The sequence below is a fragment of the Eptatretus burgeri genome, chromosome 16 (genome assembly GCF_056783735.1).
Source record: "Eptatretus burgeri isolate ZD-2024b chromosome 16, Ebu_testis_v1, whole genome shotgun sequence".
Classification (NCBI taxonomy): Eukaryota; Metazoa; Chordata; class Myxini; order Myxiniformes; family Myxinidae; genus Eptatretus; species Eptatretus burgeri.
In genome coordinates this window covers 2,094,710-2,121,979 of record NC_140976.1, presented here as the reverse complement: position 1 = coordinate 2,121,979, position 27,270 = coordinate 2,094,710, and the positions used below count along the sequence as shown (strand labels likewise).

At 49.5% G+C, this 27,270-nt stretch overlaps 1 protein-coding gene across 14 annotated transcripts in view; it reads right to left on the bottom strand.

Moving 5' to 3' along the window:
• LOC147010325 (runt-related transcription factor 3-like) overlaps positions 1-27,270 on the bottom strand; it is a 134,418-nt gene that overhangs the window by 46,684 nt on the left and 60,464 nt on the right. The window contains exon 1 of one of the 14 annotated variants that reach the window (XM_085859189.1): positions 13,061-15,116. The exons of 12 other annotated variants lie outside the window; for them this stretch is intronic. In XM_085859189.1, coding sequence (XP_085715315.1) covers positions 13,061-13,346 — 286 coding nt within the window. In that variant the 5' untranslated portion in view covers positions 13,347-15,116. Of the gene's footprint in view, positions 1-13,007; positions 15,117-27,270 lie in introns of those variants that run through there. One more of the 14 variants, XM_085859187.1, reaches the window with a different exon arrangement.

Sequence of the window (27,270 nt, the reverse complement as noted above, 5' to 3'; positions counted from 1 at the left end):
TACTGCAGGCTTCGGGCTCCAGACTTCCACACTCTTTTGGACTCTCCCCGTTGGACTCTCCCCTTCTCGACTCTCCTGACTGACGAACACCGTCCTTTTATCCCCCCGTAGCTTCGCCTTTGACCCCCTCCCTTCGACCTTTCACCTCGCTCCCCATTGGCCCGAGAAAAAGTGGGCGTGAAGGCTTTTTGATCCACAAATTTGCATATATCGATCGTTCTGGAGGCGGGGCCAAATCGCCCCTCGGTCACCGATTGGACGGCAAAAAGTGGGCGTGTGTCGTTTTTGATCCGTTTTTGAAGCACAAAATCCGTGATTTTGTACACGCTGTTCGACGCGCGCTCTGCACGAATCCAACACCGATACCCACAGCGGGGCAAGAACGGTGGCGATGCTACGGTTGCGAGGTGTGACGTGAAGGTCGTGGCGGTTGTGGTGAAGCGGTGGTTGTGGTTGTTGGTTGATGTTGTGGTTGTGATCATGGCGGTTGGTCCAAAATAAAGATAGTGAAAGAAAAACGGCTATCCTGAAGAGTCGCAGCTCGCATAAATGACATGTATTCCCACTAGACAAAGGGTTCGGGCCTAACTACACATGTACTTTCCGAGATACCTCACCTAAGGGACCTGAATGGTGGTTTGCGAATCTGGTAACCACAACACTACCCCCTTCCCTTTTTACAGACTCGTCCCGAGTCGTCAAATTTTCGTGTGCCATCATGTGTAGTTTTCCCCTAGTACATTTTACCTACGGATCCCTGAGTGCGACATTCATGGTATTCGTGTCCCCAAAATAAATAACCTGAGGGCTGCGTAACTATCTAAACAAACTCACTCACTCTGCAAAATCATTTCATTGAACTCTGCAAAAAGAAAGCAGTTAGCAGGGAGCCAGGCTGCCCGCATGCAGTCTCTGGCTCAAAACAATGCAGGTGACAGGGAACGTGGCTGGCTGCTCACACGCAGTCCAAGGCCTTCCCTTTTGAACTGAACTCAGTGAACCACAACGGTGCTTGGGCTGCACAACGCAGTCTCCGTGCCAGCTCAAGTGGCACACGCAATGAGCACAACGAATGGATGCATGAACGGTTTGAACTGAATGCAGTGAACGCAAACACGGTGCACGGGCCGCCACTGCAGGCCCGTGTTGTAGCTGCCAACAGGGCAGTTCTCGCAGCTTGCAAACTGTTGCCTTGCGGATCCTGGCGCACATGGAAATGAACAGGGGGGGGGGGGGCAAAGCAAAAATTGAACGGGGCTGGTGAACATGGGCAGTGGGCATGGCATGGCAAAGGTGCAGGCAACACACAGCCCCCAGAAGAAGGCCGCTGCAGGCAAACACAGCCCGCAGAAGAAGACCGCTGCAGGCAAACACAGCCGGCAGATGAACTGGTCGGCACAGGCCTTGAAGTACCACAGCTGCAGATGATCCGGCCGGCACAGGCCTTGCAGCAACACAACAGCTGCCGATCAAGTGGGCCGGCACAGGCCTTGAAGTAACACAGCCAGCAGATGAAGCTGGCCAGCCTTTGCCGTTCAGTGGAGGTTGGTGGAGGGAGTGCGGTGGTGCTGGCCACTTGGAAGGCGGGCTCGGACCTACCTACCTGTCTCCCTCCCAACCTATCGCCTTTGCCTGTCACTGTACATACCCACTCCCTTAATTTGTGAAAAACCAATTTAGCCCCCACTTATTTTTTTATTGTTTTTATTTTTACTTCCCCACTATAAATCGTCCCCTAACCCCCTTTATCGTCCTTGTTCGGCTAACCTATTCTGTCACCTAGCCTACTCCCAACCCCTACGTTCCCTTCCCGGAGGGGAACAAGGGAGAGCTACGTCCTGTGTCGAGGCCCAACTCAAGCCTCAGAATGGCCTCCCCAGAGTTCGGCGATCTAACCCAAAGTGGGTCCAGCGGCCCACAACGACAGCGAGGGGATGGATGGTGCGGAGGGGTACATCTCCTAATCTACCCTAACCATTTAACTGTTAAACTACCCCGGGGCTTTCAACAAGCGCCTCTCGCTTAAACTATTGGTTCTAACAACCCAGATTCCCGTCGCCTGTGTTGGTGTCCTCACAATTTCGGGCCTCGCCCCCAATTTTCTCTCCGTGCCCTCACACGGTCTCCTGGCTGGGACACGTGGCTCCCTTTGGCAGGCACGACCCTCTGCCGAATCTCCCGCTATGGCACCCCCGGGCACTACACTGCCTCCGAGCCTACCAGCTCCCTAACACCGGGGAGTGCCCCCCATGGCACCTCCCCTGAAACGCACACGTGGCAGGCCGGCCTCCCGGGCCCCTTTCCGAGGGTCACCCGTGCCCACTACACTGCCCACGCGGCTAATGGCGCCCATGGCCCCCGCACCAAGCAGGCGCACCCGTGCCCACTACTCTATCCCGGCCCCCCATGGGCCCTTGGCCTACCGCGGCCGACTAGCCTGGTGCCCGGGGTACCCACTCAGCGATACTCACCTTTCGCAGCCACGCTCCCAAGCCCGTCAACAGGGCTCCTGCACCCCTCCAAATGGGTCTCGAGCCTACTTTCCCACCAACAACAAAACGACCTCCATTTTTCAATTTGACTAACCCAGCTAACTCACTCTACACTGACCCCGGGGTCCCTTGGGCGGGAGTCACTCCTCCCCCCAATCACTCATCGCACCATGCATTCCCCATTCACTCCACACACACAGACCCGCTGGCCTCACTCACTCAACATGTACTCACCTCTCAACTCACAACTCTTCAACACACACACCGCTGAACTCTGCCATCCTTCTAACTACATCCCCTAACTAACTCGTGCTCCCACGTCGTCCCTTACACTATAGCACGTTCCTTTTAACCTACGTAGCTAAGCTACGTCCCCACTACACATTCACCAGTCTGTCTCTGTCTCCTAACTCAAAAATTCATTTTATTTCCCAACCTAAAGCTCATCTAAATCCCTCTAACTAATCCATTCCACGGACTCCATGAGGACTTACCCCTGCCCCATGGAGTCGGTCTAACTAAGCTAACCCTTCCCCCTAACTAGTTTCCATCCTGTGCCCAGGGGTAAGGGGGTCTTTCACCCCTTGCCCAGGAATCCTGTACACCCGAAAGTGAGGCTTGCTTTTTCTTTTTTTTTTTTTCCATGCGCAGCACCTGCGCGGCAACTCAGAGCTCGCGCACTTTGCACCTGCCCGTGACGTCATGCAGCTGCACGTGTTCCTCGTCCCTCCTTGGACGGTGCCATCCGGCAGAGATACCCCTCCTGCCGGATTCCAACCCCACGTGCAGCCATGACGTCACCGTGCGCATAAAAAAAACAAGCCCCACGTCTCGAGGGGTTCCCCACGCGAACACATGTGCTTTGCCCGTTGGAGCTTAACACACACGATCGCGTGGAGAACCCGTCCGGTCCAAATCCATTTACCTGCCGAAACTTTGTCCGTCCGCGGGATCGGCAAATCCACCGCGTGCGTTTCCGGACCGGGACTTCACTCTCGCAAGCGAGCACGTGGTGGTCTCGTGCGTTGCACAGCACGAACCGCGTGCTCACTGCTGGGTGAACCCGGCACGGTCCCCGAAACAACCACAGCCGCTACTCGGCTTTCTCTCCTCTGTCGCCGTCTCCGTCTCCATTCCACACACGCATACCTGCGTGTTACGACGCACACAGTCCACACCATCACATTCACACCGGGAGACGCGGCTGCGTGCTCCCGCATGCCAACCGACATCTCCCTTACATACCGCTCTCTCACACACACGGTCTCCCTTACATTCGGCCGTTCACTCACGCGTGCCTCACTACTCACACAAACCATACTACTTACACACGCGGGGGCACTCACCCGCGGTGCCTCATCCACACTCCGTGCCTCACTCACACACACGGGGGCACTAACCCGCGGTGCCTCACTCACACTGGCCGTTTCATCCACACACACGGCCTCACTCACACACGGTGCCTCATCCACACACGGCGTGCTGGGAAGCACGTACTCTGGCACCATCGCCACCACACCACTCACACACGGGGTCGCTTCCACACACGGGGACGCACTCACACCTTGCACCACACACACAGGGACAACCACACTGGGGATTTGTGTCCCCACAAGGGTCTCCGGGGCCTCTACACCCCCCAAGCTCTCCGTGCACCTGTCCACAGCACTCCTCCCCTCAACCTCGCAAAGCACAACCGAACTTACCTGGTCGTGATCCGCCTCAAGGGGGAATACTCCCTCCCCTCGTTCCTGACGCTCCGCGAGCTCACCCCCATTATCCTCCACTACCTCCGTGTGTGTGTGTGCGCGTCACTTACCCCGTCTTCATCGTGTTGTCTCCCCTCTATCGTTCCTATCTCCCGTGTCTCTATACATTTATAAATTTCTGTTGTCCCCTCCTGTCTATTAGTCTCCGCTTCTTTCTGGCGTCTTTCCCTTATCTTTAAGTAGGTCAACCTTGCTTTCTCTTTAAGTCGCTCCCGTCCTTCCCTGTTTTTCACTCCTTGCTCTTTCACGATCTCCGCGTACCTCATCCTTGCTTTCCGTATTAATTGTTCTTTTCTCTCCCTCGCAATTACTTTCACCTCGTCTCTTGTCTCCCGAATTACTTTTTCCTTACCCGCCTCCACCGCGGGCCTGTCAGCCGTTGCACCCCCTTCCAGCTCGTTCGTTCCGACACGTGGAGTCGCCATTTTAAGTTCCCTGCTCACGGCCTTCATGCCCGCCTGCAGGCATCGGCCCATGTTCTGCGTCTCACCCCGTAGTTCTTTCATTTCTTTTTTCATTTGCTTGCCCATGCTTTTCATTTCGTTTTTTATTTCATTTGTCATTGCCGCCAGCATGGCGCATAGCTGGGCCACGTCGGGTGCGCTTGAGTGAGCCGTTTCGGCAGGGGTTGGGGAAGGGTCTTGGTGGAGAGGGGGGGGAAGGTGTCATACACCGCGGCCGCTGCCGCACCCACCTCGGGCCCTGGGTTCAGTTGGGCGAGTCCGTGTTCCTGCACAATCAACATTTCCTGCTCGGGGATTCCATCCTGGACCATGGATTCTACATTACTACACATATACATTTCTAATACCCCCGGCTCCCGCTCGCCTTGAGACGCCATCTTGCTTCTCGTGAAGGGTTAATTTAGCTCGCTCGTAATTTGGAGGGAATCGGGGGTCGCTTCTCTCACCCCTGGACCGATTCCCGTGAATTTCGCTGGAGACAGGAGAGCCTGTTGTCCCGCTCTCCAATACCAGTGCCGCGAGGAGGGCGATGAATTTGTATCCCACTCCTGACACCAATGTTGCGGATTCCGCGCCCGCCGGCGTGCTGACGGCCACGTAACTCGAATCGCGGCACGTCGCCCACCGGACGGACAATCCAGTCGTGACCCTCTCGGACTAACGCCGGGAACCAGTCACGGGTGGACCTTTCGGTCTCACCGCGATCGAGCCAATCAGCCCCCGCGTGGGATAGGGTTGCTCGCCAAATTCGAACTACCTAAGTACCCACGCGGAGGGTAGACCGGGCGATCGCACCTCGCCGCAGGTCGACTTCGGACACGGGCCACTTAAGCGACCCGTTCCGTACTATCAGAATAACCGAGCGGTGTTATCGTCGACCTCGACGGTTCGATTAATTATCGGGCATATTCAGCCCACGACCAACCCTTTACGTGAAGCAAGATGGGGATTCAATGGGAGAAATGACGAAGCGAAGCGGGAGAACAGTTCAACAATAAAGCACATTTATTCGCGGCACACGGGAAGCACACAAATACAATTCCACCAAAAGCACACAAAAAAAAAGAAAACACAATTCCATTTACACAAAAAGCAAATATAAAAGTGAAAACACAGTGCAGAGCTAATACCGACTACCGAGCACACGGCAACACTTATACAATTCTACCTCACAGACGGCGCCGACAACACATACCCAAAACCAAGGAAAAGAAACACCCTCAAGGATGAGGCGGGCCTGAGGCCGAGACCGGGTCGCGCCTACCCGTCTGGTGATGAGACGCGGAGCGGCGATGGCGCCTCACTCCGCGGGCCTCGCGGACAGTGCCTGGCAGGGGGGTGGGAAAAGGGGCCCCCTTGGTCGCACTATCTCAGCGCGGGGGGAAACAGGAGGGGGTTGCTGATGCTCGGGGTATAGAGGATCTTTATTATCCCTGGTGTGCGTCTCCACCTCGGCCAGGTCGCGCTGCCGGCCTCCCTCAGGCGTGCAGTTCCCGGCACCGACGCGAGCACCCCCTCGTCTGCCTTCGCCGTTGCCGCCTCTCCGCCTCTGGACTCTCCACCCTGGACTCTTCTTTGGGCTCTCCTCGTTCGACTCTCTTCAGCTTCTCCAGCTACTGCAGGCTTCGGGCTCCAGACTTCCACACTCTTTTGGACTCTCCCCGTTGGACTCTCCCCTTCTCGACTCTCCTGACTGACGAACACCGTCCTTTTATCCCCCCGTAGCTTCGCCTTTGACCCCCTCCCTTCGACCTTTCACCTCGCTCCCCATTGGCCCGAGAAAAAGTGGGCGTGAAGGCTTTTTGATCCACAAATTTGCATATATCGATCGTTCTGGAGGCGGGGCCAAATCGCCCCTCGGTCACCGATTGGACGGCAAAAAGTGGGCGTGTGTCGTTTTTGATCCGTTTTTGAAGCACAAAATCCGTGATTTTGTACACGCTGTTCGACGTGCGCCCTGCACGAGTCCAACACCGGTACCCACAGCGGGGCAAGAACGGTGGCGATGCTACGGTTGCGAGGTGTGACGTGAAGGTCGTGGCGGTTGTGGTGATGCGGTGGTTGTGGTTGTTGGTTGATGTTGTGGTTGTGATCATGGCGGTTGGTCCAAAATAAAGATAGTGAAAGAAAAACGGCTATCCTGAAGAGTCGCAGCTCGCATAAATGACATGTATTCCCACTAGACAACGGGTTCGGGCCTAACTACACATGTACTTACCGAGATACCTCACCTAAGGGACCTGAATGGTGGTTTGCGAATCTGGTAACCACAACAATATATATATATATATATATATATATATATATATATATATATATATATATATATATATATATATATATATATATATATATATATATATATATATATATATATATATATATATATATATATATATATATATATATATATGCACTCGTATATATCCATGCATTGGGACGATACTGTGCAGAGCGTTGGTGTTGCCGAAGCAGTCTCCTTGGCTCTTGGGCACAATCTTGGACGGGTCACCACTCCAACACAGGGTACCAGTAAGCTGGCACTCATTTTGCCGACCTTGGAAGGATGGCAGGCAGAGTCAACCCCACCTGGTATCAATTCAACAGCAAAGTGGGATTTCAACTCAGGATGCTGAGATCCCAAGCCCACCACCCTGACCATTAAGAAAACATCAGGTGTGTGTGTGTGCATATATCCACATATATATGTATAAATATATAAATATGTAAATGTGTATATATATATATATATATATATATATATATATATATATATATATATATATATATATATATATATATATATATATATATATATATATATATATATGTTTCTGTATATCTTCTACCGGTCAAAAGTTAAAGAACATCCCCATTTTTTGTTGTATACCTTGTCGAGGATCGTGTGAGAGCTAACACACAACGCCCAGCAAGGGGGGCATGAGACAAGAGGGGTGGGAGTGGGAAGGACAAAACAGTGGGGAACAGAGACGTTTGGAGATCTGTGGAAGGGAGAGGGATGGGGCTGGGAACATGGGGAATAAAAGATGGACATTACAGGGACTTTCAGGAAAAAAGCAGGGAATTTGAAGGAGGTGGGCTTGCGTGGATTATCGGGGGTAGAAAAGATCGAGGATTTGGATGGGGGATGATAAGTGGTGGTGAACAGCTGTTTTGAAGGCCTGGAGGGAAGAATGGGATTGAATAAAGTGAGGGAGTTTATTTCAAAGGTGGGAAAAAAAAAGAGGAATGAAAGAGTGAAGGCGAGCAGTCTTGGACGGGTCGCCACTCCGACGCAGTCGAACAGCAAGCTCGCACTCGTTTTGCCGACCTTGGAAGGATGACAGGAGGAGTCAACCCCACCTGGTATTAATTCAACATCCAAGTGGGATTTGAATTCAGGATTCTGGGATCCCAAGCCCACCACTCGACCATCAAGCCAATACCAGGTGTGTGTGTGTGTGTGTGTGTGTGTGTGTGTGTGTGTGTGTGTGTGTGTGTGTGTGCACAATTACACACACATAGATTTTTTTTGTGTGTATACACATATATTTTCAGTTTTTACTGAAATTTAAGCAGTTCAAATCCAGTGAATAACATGAAATGGTACTAAGCTAAGGGGGAAACTGTCAGAGGTTAAAAAAAAAAGTTTAGGTAACCAAAACCTGAAAAATAATGTAAATTTCAGAGTTGTTAAAAAAGGCCTTTTTCAGGGAACAAGTAATGGGTTAGCAACTGCAGCTGTTCTGCAACAATGGAAGTAAATTAAGCCTTGAAAGTTGATGCAAACAATTGTGTCCCAACTTTTGTTGATTAGTTGCAAACCGTCTGTCTATATAAAAGCAGTGTTGGAACAGACTATGTTGCTACACCCTCTGAAGCATTATTTGGAGAATATTGCACTGCAGGAAGTAGTATATTGCAATCATAATGGCGAGAAAAAGACAATTAATAAAGGAAGATCGACAGACCATTATAACCCTTAAAAGTGTTGGTCTTTCGTTTGGAGAAATTGCAAAGGAAGCTAAGGTGTCAGTGAGTACAGTTTCCTACACCATCAAAAGGCACTTGGGAACAAGAAGAAACTCTGACAGGAAGAGGTCTGGCAGAACCAAAGCCACAACACAATCAGAAGACAAGTTTCTGAGAGTCAACAGCTTGCGTGATCGGCGGCTCACAGGACAGCAGCTTCAAGCACAGCTTAACACTGGTCGAGGTAAGGAAGTCTCAGTTTCAACTGTGAAGAGAAGACTTTGAGCTGCAGGTTTGACAGGTCGAGTGGCAGTAAGAAAGCCATTGCTGAGATGGCAAAATAAGAAAAAGAGGCTTGCCTGGGCCATGAATCACCACTAGTGGACGACTGAAAACTGGAAGAAGGTCTTATGGACTGATGAATCAAAATTTGAAATCTTCGGTTCATCACGCAGGGTTTCTGTATGCCGTCGAGTAGGCGAAAGGATGGTTACTCAGTGTGTGACACCAACTGTCAAACATGGAGGAGGAAGCGTGATGATCTGGAGCTCTTTTTCTGGATCCAGAGTCGGCGATTTGCACAGAGTGACTGGCACCTTGAACCAAAAGGGCAACCACAGCATTTTTCAGCGCCATGCAATACCCTCTAGTCTACGCCGAACTGGTCAAGGGTTCATCTTACAGCAAGATAACGACCCAAAACATACCTCCAGGCTATGTGAGAACTCCCAGAGAAGAAAAGAACAAGACGGTAGGCTTCAAATCATGGAATGGCCAGCACAGTCTCCAGACTTAAACCCCATCGAGCTGGTTTGGGATGAACTGGACAGAAGGGTGAAAGCAAAGCAACCTACAAGTGTAACACATTTGTGGGAACTTCTGCAACAGTGTTGGGAAGAATTTTCCAAACAATATTTGATTTACATTGTGGAAAGAATGCCACGAGTATGTTCGGCTGTTATATCTGCAAAAGGTGGCTACTTTGATGAGTCAAAAATTTAGATTAAATTTTGTTCAACAAAACTATTCCATGATTTATTTTTTTTATCTGCAATTGTTTCTTTGTTCTATGCTTTAATTTCAGAGTACATTGAAACGTTAAATTGCTTAAATTTCAGTAAAAACTGGAAAAATGGGGGTGTTCTAAAACTTTGGACCGGTGGAATATGTTTGTATGTATTTGTGTATGTATGTATATCTGTCAGTATGCATGTACGGATGAGTATATGAGCTGACAGGATGGCCTAGAGGTACGCACAGTCGCCTCTCAGCTTTCTCGGCTGGGTTTGATTCCCGACCCAGCTATAAAGTGTCATCCCGTTGGTTGACAGGCAGGACGATTCATCAATGTGCGTGCGGTCCCTTGGATGGACGTTAAATGGGAGCCCCGTATGCCAGCATTCGGTGGTGATGTTAAAGATCCCATGGTTTCCTTCGTGAAGAGGAGACGAGCTATCGCTGGCATTATGAACAAATTACAAATTCCTGCCCCAAATAAACGAACGTTAGGCCTGGCAGCCGGTTCGTGAATACTGTCTCCAACTTTCCCCCAGCCGACCCCACAAGAAAGGTGTGATAATGGTGTCGTTAACGAAGAAGAAGAATGTGTATGTGTTTGTTCAAAACTACGGGGGGAGGGGAGGGGGGTAACTTGCCCAACGCTGGAGTCTCTTGTCGTGTTAAAACCACGATTCGGAGTGTGTACCGGGAGAAGAATCATCTGCTGACCATCGTCGTGGTTGCAGGAAGCAACATTTGTAAATTACCGTTTAGGAGTGCAGAGAACATCTGAACCACGAGCGGTGACTTGCTTCTCAGGCGTTAAACTCCCAAGATGTGATGCCAAGGAAATAAATTTATTCCGTTTAGTTCTCATCCATACGAAGAAAGTACTGCCAGGTGTAGTGTGGTGTAGTGTGGTGTGGTGTGGTGTGGTGGTGTGGTGGTGTATTGGTGTCCAAGTAAACTGCTCTCCCAATACGTTTCCCTCGCTTACTTCTGCTCTGGGACTTTAAGCTATTGTAAAAGTACGTATCCCACGTGATGTCGACTGTACTGGCATTGTGCGGTTGACTTTGTAAGTGGGGAAGGAAGACTCAAAGCTTTTGACACCAACCAAAAAGTACGTAAATCCTTCAAGACAATCAACAGATGAGGCTTTTATTCACACTTGAGCTCCTGACCACGTACAAAGCTTTCGTCCACAGCCGGATGGAGTACTGCTCTCCCCTCTGGGCTGGTGCTCCTGCCTCTCACCTTTCTCGGCTTCACGTTGTGGAAACCAAGGCATTTCGGATCATTGGTATCTCCCACGATGAGGCTGAGTCTTTGGGCCTCTCACTCTCTCACCGCAGGGAGGTCGGTGGCCGTTCTGTCTTCTACCGTCTCCTCTCCGGTCTGCCCCCCCCCCCCCACTCTCTGTCAGTGATTTGTCCCCACCATGTTTCCACAGAGCGCTCAAGGTCCTCCAACACGCCCCTTTTGGTAAAACTACCAAAATCACAAATCACTGCTCACCTTCACTATTTCATTCCTCTTTTTTCTCACCTTTGGAACTCCCACACTCTGTTCAATCCCATTCTTCCCTCCAGGTCTTCAAAACAGCTGTTCATCACCACCTCCTTCCCCCATCCAAAACCTCGATTTGTTTCTACCCCTGTTAATCCGCCCCAAACCTACCTCCTTCAAATTCCCTGCTTTCCTTCATGAAAATCCCCGCCGTGTAAGGTCCTGAAAGCCCGTGTCGTGCAAGGACCTGAAAGTCCCCTGTCATGTAAGGACCTGAAAGTCCCTGTCATGTAAGGACCTGAAAGTCCCTGTAGTGTAAGGACCCGAAAGTCCCATCATGCAAGGACCTGAAAGTCCCTGTCATGTAAGGACCTGAAAGTTCCCTGTAGTGTAAGGACCTGAAAGTCCCTGTGGTGTCCATCTTGTTTACCCCGATGTACCCCACCCCATCCCTCTCCCTTCCACAGATCTCCAAATGTCTCTGTACCTCACTGTTTTGTCCTACCCTTTCCCACCCCTCTTTTGTCTCCTGCTGCCCTTGTACGTTCTTTGTGTTATCTCTCACAGGAGCCTCGACATTGTGTACAAAAAACCGGCTTCAACATGGTGAAGAGCTGCACCATCTTGTCCATCTCGAATAATGACGTCACTCGGAGAGACGTCAACGCATCACTCGATGTTAGATTCTGCAAATCCTTCAACACAACCAACAGATGAGGCTTTCATTCCCAAATGAAGATCATTCTGACACGTGAAGAGGGACAAGCTTGGAGTTTGTGTGGAAACAAATGTTGGATGTTTCCCTGTCGTGTTTGTCAAACATCAATTCATTAAATAATGCTCTCTCATCCATCCATCCATTGGGACCATACTCTGTGCAGAGGGTTGGTGCTGCCGAAGCAGTGTCCTGCATTAGTGGGCACAATCCTGGACGGGTGGCCACTCCGACGCAGTCGAACAGCAAGCTCGCACTCATTTTGCTGACCTCAGAAGGATGACGGGCTGAGTCAACCCCACCTGGTATTAATTCAACAGCCGAGCAGGATTTGAACTCAGGATCTGAGGATCCCAAACCCACCACCCGAATAATAATGTCATATCGAACAATAATTTCCCTTTCAACAATCGAAGTCCTCCCCGCACAACTCCGGGGTAAGGTTGCGAACTAATACACAGGTACTCGTGCAACTCGGAGTGGGATGGGGGGCAGGGGGTGAAACAAAAGTCGGGGGGGTCAAAAGTGGCTGCCATAGTCCCCAGAAGGTGTGTGTGTGTGTGTGTGTGTGTGTGTGTGTGTGTGTGTGTGTGTGTGTGTGTGTGTGTGTGTGTGTGTGTGTGTGTGTGTGTGTGTTTGTACCCCCACACAATACTACTTATTTAACAGTCCCAATTATCCCACTACCATATGGGATCTATTGGGGGAAATCTTTGCGCCAAGTCATTCACGAACCGGCTGGTGAGACCGAACGTTGAACTGGTGCTCATGAGAATAGATACTTGTAATTGGTTCAGGGTGAGACGATACATCATCACGTCGTGTTCGTGAGGGTCACCGTGGGAAATTCAACGTTCACAAACACCCCCAGTGATAGCAGAGGGGTCTTCCAGATTAACGAACTTCTGATAGACGGTGACCCACACCACAAGATGAGTGCATATACCTCCAACACACACACACACACACACACACACACACACACACACACACACACACACACACACTTGGTTAGACAGCTGTTGGAGGTTTTGTCGTTTCCATCATCAAAGTGCGGTATATTTGCGGTTAGCCCGTGGTTCCCTACCGCTGATCCACATGATAGACCCGAAGCTCGGGGTCCGCGACTCCTGCGGAGACCTCGGCTCCCCTCCCGGTTCAGCGTCGTCCGACACTCGCCGGGCTTCGAAACCTCCCGAGTGTGCCTCAAACACTGTCGCTCTTGCTGCCGGTCCTCACACGCACCACTTGCTCCGCACGTACCACGTGGACCACACATATGAACGACGTGCAACAGCTCCAACGGCTGAAGCGTCGCTCGGTTGCTTAGAAACGGGCACGTGAGACCGGGATGCTGTGGATTCGCAGCTCTTCGTCCGATGCGGTTCTTCCCAAGGATCGAGTCCCGTCCGTGCGTTTCCCACATTGGACACGAACTGGACCCCAAGACCCTCGCGCAATCCGCGTTCTGCGACACCCGACGGCGGACGTCGCTTCGCTCCGAGGAGAGAGGACTTTATACGTTGGGGCGGAGGAAGGAGGTGATAATGAGGGAGGGGGGAGATCCGGAGATGTAAGGAACTGAAGGATTTGAGAGGAAGAGGACGAGGTTGAGAGAGGGTGGGACACACGGAGGGTGATGTGGGGCGGGACATGTGGGGAAGGTTGAGTTTTGGGAGTGTTTCGAAGGTTCCGTTCCACCTTGTACAAATCCCGCAAGAGGAGATACAACCAACCCAAGGTACCTTCGGAGTGACAGAGTGTGGCAGGAACCTACACAAACAGGTGCGGCATCAGGACTCGTGCACTTAGAAGTGCTGCACCATGAGCACTACAGGTGCGTGAAGGTGCCATTCCTCAAGTTCAGGGTGCTTCAACAAGATTGACACAACTTTGACTTCCCGCCTCGTCTATTTTTTGACCGACACCGTTTTCCTTTTCAGGGTTTGCTGGTGTTGTCGTGGTATGTGTTCCCTGGGATTTCTAGCTCCACAGTTCAACGATGCCATTTACAGTGAAGCAGAAGACAAAGGTGATGGCTCGGTGGTGGGAGACTAAATCATATGTGGACACCCGCCGGAGGTTCTGCCAGGAAAACGACCTCAGAACACGTGATGGACCCACAAATTGTGCCATTCAATGTATCGTGAAACATTATGAGCACAAAGGTTCAGTGCATAACCAGAGCAAGGGCAACAGTGGCAGGTCAGCATCGGTCATCAAGAACCAAGCAAACATCGACGCCGAGCGGGATTCTACAGTTGACAGTCCCAAGAAGTCCCACCGCCGGTGCTCCCAGGAGCTCGGCATCAAACCAACATCAGTCTGGCGTATCCTCAGCAGGCAGTGCCACGTGAGACCCACAGGAAAGTTGGAAAGAACTTTGGAGTCAGGATCAATGCCTGTCTAAACCAAAGAGGGATGGGTACACATCAAGAACGTCAATTACAAGGATTTTGGGAAAATGCCAATTTCAGACCTTGGCCTCTCACGAAATCTAGCGGTGACTTCCTGCAACAGCAATCAGAGATAGAAAATACCACGTCATCAGCTTTCAAGAAATGTTTGGTTCACGTTCCTGAGGTTTCTGTTTCTTTGTAAATAAACATTTAAAGTTTCATCACTCTCTTTGAAACACACAGGTGCTGCACCGCAAGTCATGCATATACAGGTGCTGCACCTTAAATAATGTATGTACAGTTGCAGCACTGCGAGTAGTGCACGTTACAGGTGTTACACAGTGGGTCGTGTGCAGGGGGCTATTTGACCTGTGAGCCACACCTTTCGTGGCTGCAATTGAATGAAGAATAAATTTATCGAGAACGTTCAATACCTCACAATCTTAGATTTGTGGAAGGTCCAGGTTTCGATGTGATCAACAACCAGATCATTGAACCATCAGCAGGATCAACACTCGCATTATTGAACAATCAACAGGACCAACACCCAGATCATCAAACCAACAGCAGGATCAACATCCGTTTCATCAAACCACCAGCAGGATCAACACCCAGATCATCTAACCATCAGCAGGATCAACACTCAGATCATCTAACCATCAGCAGGATCAACACCCAGATCATCGAACCATCAGCAGGATGAACACCCGTTTCATCAAACCACCAGCAGGATCAACACCCAGATCATCGAACCATCAGCAGGATCAACACCCAGATCATCGAACCATCAGCAGGATCAACACTCGGATCATCGAACCATCAGCAGGATCAACACTCGGATCATTGAACCATCAGCAGGATCAACACCCCGACCATCGAACCATCAGCAGGATCAACACTCGGATCATCTAACCATCAGCAGGATCAACACTCAGATCAGCAAACCATCAGCAGGATCAACACTCGGATCATCTAACCATCAGCAGGATCAACACTCAGATCATCTAACCATCAGCAGGATCAACACTCAGATCATCGAACCATCAGCGGGATCAACACTCAGATCATCTAACCATCAGCAGGATCAACACTCGGATCATCGAACCATCAGCAGGATCAACTCTCGGATCATTGAACCATCAGCAGGATCAACACTCGGATCATCGAACCATCAGCAGGATCAACACTCGGATCATCGAACCATCAGCAGGATCAACACTCGGATCATCGAACCATCAGCAGGATCAACACTCGGATCATCGAACCATCAGCAGGATCAACACTCGGATCATCGAACCATCAGCAGGACCAACACCTGGAATGCTGAACCATCAGTGGGATCATGGTCCAAATCATCATCAAACAACAACTACCATCATTCAGGATAATTATATTTGAATCATCCCGAGTTTGGAATACCAGTTTGAGCATGTGGTGTGATCCAGACTCACGTGGTGTTTCCCAATTCGGTGTGGTTGAACATGTGGTGTGATCTGGGGTGGGGCAGTTCAACATGTGGTGTGATCCAGATCGGTGTAGTTTAGCATGTGGTGTGATCCAGATTAGTGTGGTTTAACATGTGGTGTGATCCAGACCCATGTGGTGCTTCCCAATTCGGTGTGGTTGAGCATGTGGTGTGATCCGGCGTGGGGCAGTTCAACATGTGGTGTGATCCAGGTCGGTGTGGTTTAGCATGTGGTGTGATCCAGATCAGTGTGCTTTAGCATGTGGTGTGATCCAGATCACTGTAGTTTAGCATGTGGTGTGATCCAGATTAGTGTGGTTTAGCATGTGGTGTGATCCAGATCACTGTAGTTTAGCATGTGGTGTGATCCAGAGCGGTGTGGTTTAACATGTGGTGTGATCCAGAGCGGTGTGGTTTAACATGTGGTGTGATCCAGAGCGGTGTGGTTTAACATGTGGTGTGATCCAGGTCGGTGTGGTTTAGCATGTGGTGTGTTCCAGGTCGGTGTGGTTTAACATGTGGTGTGATCCAAGAGCGGTGTGGTTTACCATGTGGTGTGATCCAGATCGGTGTGGTTGAGCATGTGGTGTGATCTGGGGTGGGGCAGTTCAACATGTGGTGTGATCCAGGTCGGTGTGGTTTAGCATGTGGTGTGTTCCAGGTCGGTGTGGTTTAACATGTGGTGCGATCCAGAGCGGTGTTGTTGAGCATGTGGCGAATTGTAAAAATGGGAGACTTGTTCGAGGATGATGACAGAAGGGAAAATGTCGAACAAAGGTTAAAAACACACACACATCAAGGCTCCAGGCTCGTTCCCGTACACGGTCATGTGCTTTCTGGTAACCTCTCCAGCCAGCAGCTGGACCCGGTCCGACATGAGGCCAATGGGAGTGAAAATTCCTTCCTTCAAAAGTAAGTTGAACGTGTATGTTTGAGACAAAATCTCGACAAACAAATGATAACCAGATAACCAGATAACCAACGAGTGTGAACACTTGGCTGCAGTTCCAGGAAGCCTGGAGAACCAGAAGAACCGCTTGGAAGACTCACATGTTGAACAGCTGATTGATGCACAAAGCCCTCGAGTGCACACCCAGAGTGCCCACCACAAAGCCCTCGAGTGCACACCCAGAGTGCCCACCACAAAGCCCTCGAGTGCACACCCAGAGTGCCCACCACAAAGCCCTCGAGTGCACACTCAGAGTGCTCACCACAAAGCCCTCGAGTGCACACCCAGAGTGCTCACCACAAAGCCCTCGCACGCACACCGCCAGTGCTCACTACAAAGGCGGCGTGTGCACATCCCGAGTGCTCGACACCACAAAGCCCCGAGTGCTCACCACAATTGCCACGTGTGTACCCCGAAGTTGTGAGAGCAGGTGGTCAGTAATGAGAGCGAGGTGAGCAGGGATTGGGGCTGCGTGCAGCGGACACAGTTATTTTGGGGAAAGCCACAGAGACGGACAAAGAGCCATGGGAGGGAATACAGACACCGCACCAGCTGCACATAAATATCGACAAAGGGTCTTCACTCTCCGACCTGTGAAACTGAAGGTGCCGCGTGACGGAGCACGCCGACCTGCGAATCGCACGGCAAGCAGCCCGACACACCGTCACCTGTCAGCAATAATACCGTGGTCGTTTTGAAATGTGAGGTCAAAAGACGAGGACCCCAGTGGATCCCCTAGTGACTAGGGGATCCACTGGGGTCCCAGTAAACACCTACGAGAAGACCTCGTACGACTTTTTAATTTATTTCTTGCATGCAGCCTGTGGCTGTTGGTTGCATCATTTCTGTGGGTGCGGCGATGCCGCTGATGCAGTGCCTCCTTTACTCGACCTCGCTGGGACTCATTTTGCCAACGTCAGAAGGATGACAGGCTGAATCGACTCCATCCATCCATTAGGACCATACTCCATACAGAGCGTGAGTTCCCTTCCCTTCGTGTACAGCCTTTGTGGCTGCTGGTTGCATCATTGGTTTTGGGGCGTGGCTGTGCCGCTGATGCAGTGCCCCTACTACCAGTTCACACTGGTACTCATTCCACCGACCTCGGAAGGATGACAGGCTGAGTCAACCCCACCTGGTAATTCAACGGTGGACAGGGGCTTGAACTCAAGACCCGAGAATCCTAAGCGAACACCAGGTTTGTACAACCTCGTAAAATGAGAAAGGAATCGAAGTTTATGTGAAATCTGTCACAGAAGACCTCAATTACCAACACCTATGAGGTGTAGTGTGGATTTGGGATTTTGGAAAATGTGGAGGGGTGGATGGGGGGGGTGGAGAGTGGTGGGGTGGGGAGTGGTGGGGGGTGGAGGATGGGGAGTGGTGGAGGATGGGGAGTGGTGGAGGATGGGGAGTGGTGGAGGATGGGGAGTGGTGGGGTGGAGAGTGGTGGGGGGAGAGTGGTGGGGGAGAGTGGAGAGGGAGAGTGGTGAGGGAGAGTGGTGAGGGAGAGTGGCGGGTGAGAGTGGTGGGGGGAGGAGAGTGGTGGGGGGATAGAGAGTGGTGGGGGGTGGAGAGTGGTGGGGGTGGAGAGTGGTGGGGGATGGGGAGTGGTGGGGGGTGGGGAGTGGTGGGGGGGGACAGGACAATAAGGTTGGAATTGATGGAGCTCATGGAGGGACAACATTGAAGGGAAACAAGAAACTTTTGGAACAAAACGAGAAACAAACGGGGAGGGTTTAGACCCTCAAAATTGTACCCACTCGTGACGTGTGTCGTTTGTAGACCATTATGAGAACCAAAAGGTCCGACATGGTTTGCGCTTGCTCGAGAAAGGGTGGTTATTGAAGAGGAGATGGGGAGGTACACGACCCCCCACCCCCCCCCCCCGTCCACGGTAAAAACATCACATCCAGTTCGTATCGAATCGGTGTTAGGTGAACCCTCCACATCTCAATGAAGTATAAACACTGGACCTTACACTTCGTCATGATAAACTACACCGACCAATCACGTGACCAACCTAATGAGGTATCAAAACTTTCCTGGATCCATCACCCCCCTCCGCCGCTACCTACCTTATCTCCATCCAACCTTAACGTCATCTGTAAATCTGGAAAGCCGACTTTTAACACCAATGGTGATGCTGGTCGGATGGCCCAGGTCCTACAGGTACCAGGTGCACACTCAATTCCAAGCTGTCTCTCATGGGTTCGAATCCCGACCTGGCTATAAACGGTCATTCCGGTGTTTCACAGGCTGGGTGATTCACTAATGTGTCGGCCGTCCCTTGGATGGACGTTAAGCTGGGTGTCCCATCTGCCGGCATGAGTTGGTGGACGTTAAATATCACACAGTGTCCTTCGGGAAGAGTCGGCGAGCTCTCGCCGGCACGCTGAACAAGGTACAAATTCCTACCTAAACGCACAAGGGGTACTGCATCAGCGGCACAACGGTATCCTCAGCCAATGGTGCACCCAGCAGCCTTGTGATGCCTACGAAGGAAGAGCATCGTGACCCCAATGGTGATAGAACCACCAATCAAACGATGACAGAGAAACCTTCATTGATCCAACTGGATGAACATCCCTTCCAGTTCTACCCATTTGAAGTGGCCACATAACACAGGTCGGTGAGAGACAGAGACAGAGACAGAGAGAGTTTTTAAAGTTTCATGATGACTCGAACATCAATTAATACATCAATGCTGTCCATGGTCTCTTGTAAACAGGAACAGTGAAGGATTCCAACATGGATTCCATGTGGTCTGCGGCCATTCACACGTGAAACAAGAAGACGAAAGTAAACTTCCTCGACCACTCCGTGGAGGTCACTGACTGTCCACGACTACTCCGATATTTAGACCAATAAGGATTGCGGTGGGGTAAACAGCAAGTGGGGCAGGTGAGGTAGGGATGAGGTTGAGGGGGAGGTAGGGTGATCAAACCGCCCATGAAAGGGAGCCGCGTGCATGGTTAGAGCCAGAGGAGCCACCACAGACTCAGACGGTCCGTGACTCAGCCCCGTCTGCTGGGCCGTCTGTCCCACGCAGGGCAGGTGGTTGGGGCCATTCATGGAGTCCTCCGTCAAGAATGGAGGACAAGAGAGCGGGTGTTTGCGTTAAGGGTGTTTACTCCATCCGAGGGTCCGGCTGGGGTCATGAACATGAACTTGGGAAACACCAAACCGACCACGTGTTCACGACAAATCAAATTAGGATGTTATTACCTCCGCCCACCACCCAACCAAGGTGGACGGAAGGTTATGTTTCACCCTTGTCTGTCTGTCTGTTTGTTCATTTAGAAATCGAAGATTCACATGGATATTGGTTGGTCTTGTCTGGTTGTCTGTCTGTATGCATGTGCAGGTCGTGGACAAAAAATGGAAACACCAATGTATAGTCACTCAATATGGCCAGAATTGTACAGCCTGGATGCACCGTGGAATAGAGTCCACCAGCATCTGGAGTTCTGCAGGAAGGATGCGGCGCCATCCTTCCACGAGAAAGTCAATCAACTCACACCTGTTTGATGGAAGTGGAAAACATTGTCTCAGGCGTCATTCCAGAATATCCCAGAAATGCTCGATCGGCTTCAGATCTGGTGACCGAGAAGACCATGACATATGGATAACATCAGCATCATGTTCATCAATTTGGGGACCACTCGTGTTCTGTGGCTGTGGGTGTTGAGGATGTTGAGGGGGGGGGGTCTCCTATTGCAGCCATATTGGCCATAACTAGTCAGACACGGAAGACATATCTTCCCACACGTTCTGTCTCTTGTTTTCAATCTTGTCTGCTGCGGACGCAAAAGAGCGATCGCCAAGGGCAGGTCCCAAACAACCGCTCCTTCCAGAGCGACCCCACAGACACGAGCTGCTCCGGCACATACTCACATACCTAACGTGACCTGACCACAGACACGCACCTCTTTCCATTTTCTTCTTTGCACCTCATTGCATGTCCTCTGACCAATCACCAGTAGACATCTTCAGTTATGCACAATGTATATATATATATATATATATATATATATATATATATATATATATATATATATATATATATATATATATATATATATATATATATATATATATATATATATATATATATACACACATACTGTACCGTTTTTACAGCCATTTTTCCCTGCTGTGCAGGGGTTTGGCTTTTTTTTTTGTGAGGCAATGTTTTTTTTTATGGCCGGATGCCCTTCATGACGCCAACCCTGGTCGCCTCTTACGACACACAGGGATATGGTACACCTATTCTAACCGGGGCATACACCGGGACCAGTACACTGGTACTCACTTCGCCGACCTCGGAAGGATGACAGGCTGAGTCAACCCCCTGGTGTTAATTCAGCAGCCAACGGGGCTTGAACTCAGGACCCTGGGATCCCAAGCCGCCACCCTAACCACTAAGCCAACACCAGGCTATATATATATACTGTGCATACATATACAAACATATACACACAATGCCGAGAGGAAGTCGACACCCCCATTTTAAATTTTCACCTTTTCTTGCCTTGTAGCAGTAGGAGTGGCTTCGGAGCAAAAAGTTAAATGTCCTTGAGTGGCCCGGTCAGAGCCCCGACCGAAATCTAATCAAAAATCTGTGTCATGAGTTGAAGATTGCTGTCCATCAACGCTCCCCACCAACTTCACTGAGCTTGAACAGTTTTGTCCAGAAGAAAAGGGAAAATATTGTCCAATCAAGGTGTACAAAGATGGTAGAGACCTTTCCCAACAAGCTCACAGCTGTAATTGCTGTCAAAGGTGTTTCAACCAAGTATAAACTCAGGGTGGTGTGTGGAGGGAGGGGGGGTGGGGTGGTGGACACTTCTCCAACCAAGATATTCTAGTTTTGTATTTTTAATTAATTTTCTGAAATTTGTTGAATTTGTTTTTCATTTGGAAGTTGTGGGTTATGATATATAAATAAAGGTGGAAAAAGTCTGATTTAGATCCTTTATACATGTAACTACTATTGGAACATACCCTTTAGACCCATTAGATGTTTTACACCATTTTAGACCCTTTAGATTTTTTAAGACCCTTTAGAGCATGAGCAGCATGTACTTCCCCTTGCAGCGTGTACCCCCCTCGCAGCATGCACCTCCCCTCGCAGAGTACACCTCCCATCGCAGCGTGTACTTCCCATCACAGCATGTACCTCCCATCACAGCGTGTACATCGCAGCGTGCACATACATATAAAGTTGTCTGTCTCCCCGTTATCGGCCCCACCGGTGGTAACCCCCATATTGCCATTAGAATCCTTGTGGCAAATGGAGATGGAGCAAGAAAAAATTTTCAAATCTACATGGTAGGGGGTTCAGGGTGGTGGGGGGGGGGGGAAGACCCCAATTCTCTCCATGTAAATGTATATCGTATCATGCCACCAGGTGGTAGGCAGTATTACAAATCATCATCTTGGATCTAACTCTAAATTCCTTCAGCACAAGGGGTACCTCTGCTCGTACTTTATGGATGTGTTCACATTCTAATTGTACATACTTCATAGACGTACTCGGTTGATAAAAGATAACATGTAAAAGTTCTGGTCTCGGTTGACACATGATACATGGACAAACAAACAAACCCAAATGCAATACCCAATCCTCTGACGAGGGTAATCAACAAATTTTAAAGATATACCCATCAGAGATGGGGAATCCCCCGCCATTGAAATAAATGTTGACGCCCAGCCGGACGGACGGACGGACGGACAACCCGGGTGACAACAATATCCCCCTTCCGCCACGCGGTGGGGGATAAAAACTGATATTTGTTTCTGGAAGAATTTCAATCGTGAGGCAGACACGTGACATCGTACGGTTAATAAACGACTGTGTTCTTTGTGATAGAATCATTTCATTTCACAGAATGTCAGATGAATATCGACCAAGCATTATCCAGGGAGGGCCCTCGGAGAGGGCCTCGATTAGGGCAGCCATCTTGGATTAAAATGGCCTTCACCGACAAACAATTTATCGAGGGGTTTCACTCTCAGGAAGACAGGAAGTTACACAAAATTCGATGAGTAGACCCAGACATTGTTGTCGACCCAGACGTTAAAAGCCTTGTTCACTTTCGCCTTTCATTGTAGGCAGATTCGATGAGGGATGCGAATGGAAGCGATTTCAATGGAGTCCTCGAGTGTGCAAGCCGTGTCGGTTGAACTCCAGTAAATATAAATTCCAGAGAGCACAGCTAGCTGCAAAATGAGGAGACTGCCGGCTTGAAGGAGAGTAAAGTACATAAGCAACCTGTGTTATCCATCCTCCACTAAATCAACAAGTGAAACAAAATGTTTCTTCGATGACGAGATTGACACACGAGACGCACTTGATGAAGTTCCTGCTTTTGGCTCGGTTACACGTCATACTCGCAGGTGTGTTCCCCAATAACAAATCTCTCGTTTCCTTGCCAAAGTCTGTGCAGAAGATCTTGTAGCACAAGAGGCAAAGCACCGTACCCATCTTCGGGCGATGTTGTACAACACAGCACGAAGAACAAACGACCAGACAGACACACGAGCACGGCCATTTTGAAATGCAAGATGGCGGTAATCATGTTATTCCAGCTTGGCTTAAAATGTATGTATTGTCTAGCCTCGGGCCAAATTCTGCACTTTCATCACAAAGTGCATAATTCTTTCACATTGCTCTCTCACAGAAAATGAATTCCAATGCAGAGTTTCTTAATACAACGGATTTAACCTTTGAACCGAACAAAGGCACTCATTTGATGGAAATGGAGAAAGAGATGGACACGAAATTAGCGATGGAAAGCGAGATAGCAATGGTGACTGAGACAGCGATGGAGACGGCGAGAGCGATGGACACGGGGATAGCGATGGACACGGGGATAGCGATGGACACGGGGATAGCGATGGACACGGGGAGAGCGATGGACACGGGGAGAGCGATGGACACGGGGAGAGCGATGGACACGGCGAGAGCGATGGACACGGCGAGAGCGATGGACACGGCGAGAGCGATGGACACGGCGAGAGCGATGGACACGGCGAGAGCGATGGACACGGCGAGAGCGATGGACACGGCGAGAGCGATGGACACGGCGAGAGCGATGGACACGGCGAGAGCGATGGACACGGCGAGAGCGATGGACACGGCGAGAGCGATGGACACGGCGAGAGCGATGGACACGGCGAGAGCGATGGACACGGCGAGAGCGATGGACACAGGGAGAGCGATGGACACAGGGAGAGCGATGGACACGGCGAGAGCGATGGACACGGCGAGAGCGATGGACACGGGGAGAGCGATTCACACAAAATTAGCGATGGAAACAGAGATAGCAATTGACACGATTTAGCGATCAATCCTCAGAGGTACGAAAACATGGATGTGTTTATTACCCTCGCCGAAGGATTCGGAGAGGGGATTGCATTTGGGCCCATTTGTTTGTTTGTTTGTTTGTTTGCCCGCACAGAGCTTTCATGTTTTTCTCCACAACCGCTTGTCGGATTGACACAAAATCTTCACCATTGGCGAGACTACTCATGCAGAATGTTTCGATAATTATGACGTCATAGATCACGTGGTGTGGCAGCCATATTGGAAAAACGGAAAAACTTTGGACCTCTGTATCTCTGAAACCACACCAAGGAAGAAAATTGAAACTTGGCACATGGCAAGGACTCGTCATGCGGAATGAGTGCGATTTTTTATGACGTCATAGGTGCCCTCAATATGATGTCATAATTACATATGTAGAACACCACATCCGATCAGCATGAAAATTTTTGACGGTCATCTGGGGATAAAATGGTCCATAGAAAAAAAGATTTCATCACGTCATCAGTCATGTGATTCGGCAGCCATATTGTTTAACAAAAAAAAAAAACCTTCAAAATCTTCTTTGAAGTGGCTGAACGGATCGAGGCAAAACTTTACATGTGTGACCACCTGTCCATGAGGAACAAAAGGCTCACACATATGATGTCATTTGTCACATGGTTTGGCTGCCATACTGGATTTACCCTAAAACCTATAAAAAAAAATCTTCTCCAGAATGACCGAACAAATTGAGGGGAAACTTCACACGAGTGTTCCCCAAGCCATGGGTGTACAAGGGGCACACAGCAAGTACTCATCATGGGGAATGAGTGTGGTATTTTTATGACGCCATTGGTGCTTGCCTTCATTTATGTCATAATTGCATATGTAGAACGCTACATCCGATCAGTATAAAAAAATTTGAGTGTCATCTAGGGATAAAATGGTCCACAAAATTTTTTTGACGTCGTTATCGGTCACGTGATTCGGTAGCCACGTTGTTTTTTCAAAAATAAAAAAGCCGTCAAAAATCTTCTCTGAAATGGCTGAAAAGATCGAGGCGAAACCTGACACATATCACCGCCAATCCACAAGGAATAAAAGCGTCACATATGATGTCATAGGTCACATGGTTTTGCAGCCATACTGGATTTACCCTAAAACCTATAAAAAATAGACCGCTCAAAAGAAGTCCTGGCAAGGGTTTGCAATCTCTGATTGCTCTTTTTCTTGTTTGTACTGCTTTGGGAACAACCAGAGCACATGGTTCAGTCTCCTTTCTGTATAACATTGGTACACACCAATATGGGGCTCAATTAGCAGGTTTAAATGATTATTGCTTGTTGAAGCTTGGCCAAATAACACAGGGGGTTGAACTTGAAGACAGTAACCTGAGAAAGCACCACACCTAAACTCGCTCTCTGTAAAATGCGCAATTTCAAAATGTTTTTAATACCTCGACTATGTGGCCACCTGTTCTATATCTGGATGGCACGGTTTGTTAAGCAGGTGTCAAAAAAAAATTAATAACTGGAGAGTTCAGAGAACACCTTATCCCACACAGTCTTGAGAAAAATATAAACTGACATTTATGGATGGACAGACAAAGTGTGTATTTGTGTGTTTGTGCATCTCCCTTTATAAAGACGATTTGAGTACGGTTTTAGAAATCAATCTCTTTACATGACTGTTTGTTCACTGCGGTCTACTTCTTAGGAGGGGGGGGGGGGCAAAAAAACTCGAAAATCATTTCTCATAAAAAAAAGTAATTACATCTCTTTCATTGGAATTAAGCCTGGTGTTGGCTTAGGATCCTGATTTCAAGCCCCGTTGGCCACAGAATTAAAATACACCAGGAGGTTGACTCAGCCTGTCATCCTTCTGAGGTCGACAAAAAAAAAAAAAAAAAGAGAAAAAGAGAAAAAGAGAAAAAGAGAAAAAGAGAAAGGGAGAAAGGGAGAAAGAGAGAAAGAGAGAAAGAGAGAAAGAGAAAAAGAGAAAAAGAGAAAAAGATAAAAAGAGAAAAAGAGAAAAAGAGAGAGAGAGAGAGAGAGAGAGAGAGATAGATAGAGAAAAAGAGAAAAAGAGAAAAAGAGAGAGAGAGAAAAAGAGAGAGAAAGAGAGAGAGAGAGAAAAGAGAGAGAGAAAGAGAGAGAGAGAGATACCGAGAGAGAGAGAGATACCGAGAGAGAGAGATACCGAGAGAGAGAGAGAGATACCGAGAGAGAGAGAGATACCGAGAGAGAGAGAGATACCGAGAGAGAGAGAGAGATACCGAGAGAGAGAGAGATACCGAGAGAGAGAGAGATACCGAGAGAGAGAGAGATACCGAGAGAGAGAGAGATACCGAGAGAGAGAGAGATACCGAGAGAGAGAGAGATACCGAGAGAGAGAGAGATACCGAGAGAGAGAGAGATACCGAGAGAGAGAGAGATACCGAGAGAGAGAGATACCGAGAGAGAGAGATACCGAGAGAGAGAGAGATACCGAGAGAGAGAGAGATACCGAGAGAGAGAGAGAGAGAGAGAGAGAGAGAGAGAGAGAGAGAGAGAGAGAGAGAGAGAGAGAGAGAGAGAGAGAGAGAGATACCAAGAGAGAGAGAGATACCGAGAGAGAGAGAGAGAGAGAGAGAGAGAGAGAGAGAGAGAGAGAGAGAGAGAGAGAGAGAGAGAGAGAGAGAGAGAGAGAGAGAGAGAGAGAGAGAGAGAGAGAGAGAGAGAGATACCGAGAGAGAGAGAGAGAGAGAGAGAGAGAGAGAGAGAGAGAGAGAGAGAGAGAGAGAGAGAGAGAGAGAGAGAGAGAGAGAGAGAGAGAGAGAGAGAGAGAGAGAGAGAGAGAGAGAGAGAGAGAGAGAGAGAGAGAGAGAGAGAGAGAGAGAGAGAGAGAGAGAGAGAGAGAGAGAGAGAGAGAGAGAGAGAGAGAGAGAGAGAGAGAGAGAGAGAGAGAGAGAGAGAGAGAGAGAGAGAGAGAGAGAGAGAGAGAGAGAGAGAGAGAGAGAGAGAGAGAGAGAGAGAGAGAGAGAGAGAGAGAGAGAGAGAGAGAGAGAGAGAGAGAGAGAGAGAGAGAGAGAGAGAGAGAGAGAGAGAGAGAGAGAGAGAGAGAGAGAGAGAGAGAGATACCGAGAGAGAGAGAGAGAGATACCGAGAGAGAGAGAGAGAGAGAGAGAGAGAGAGAGAGAGAGAGAGAGAGAGAGAGAGAGAGAGAGAGAGAGAGAGAGAGAGAGAG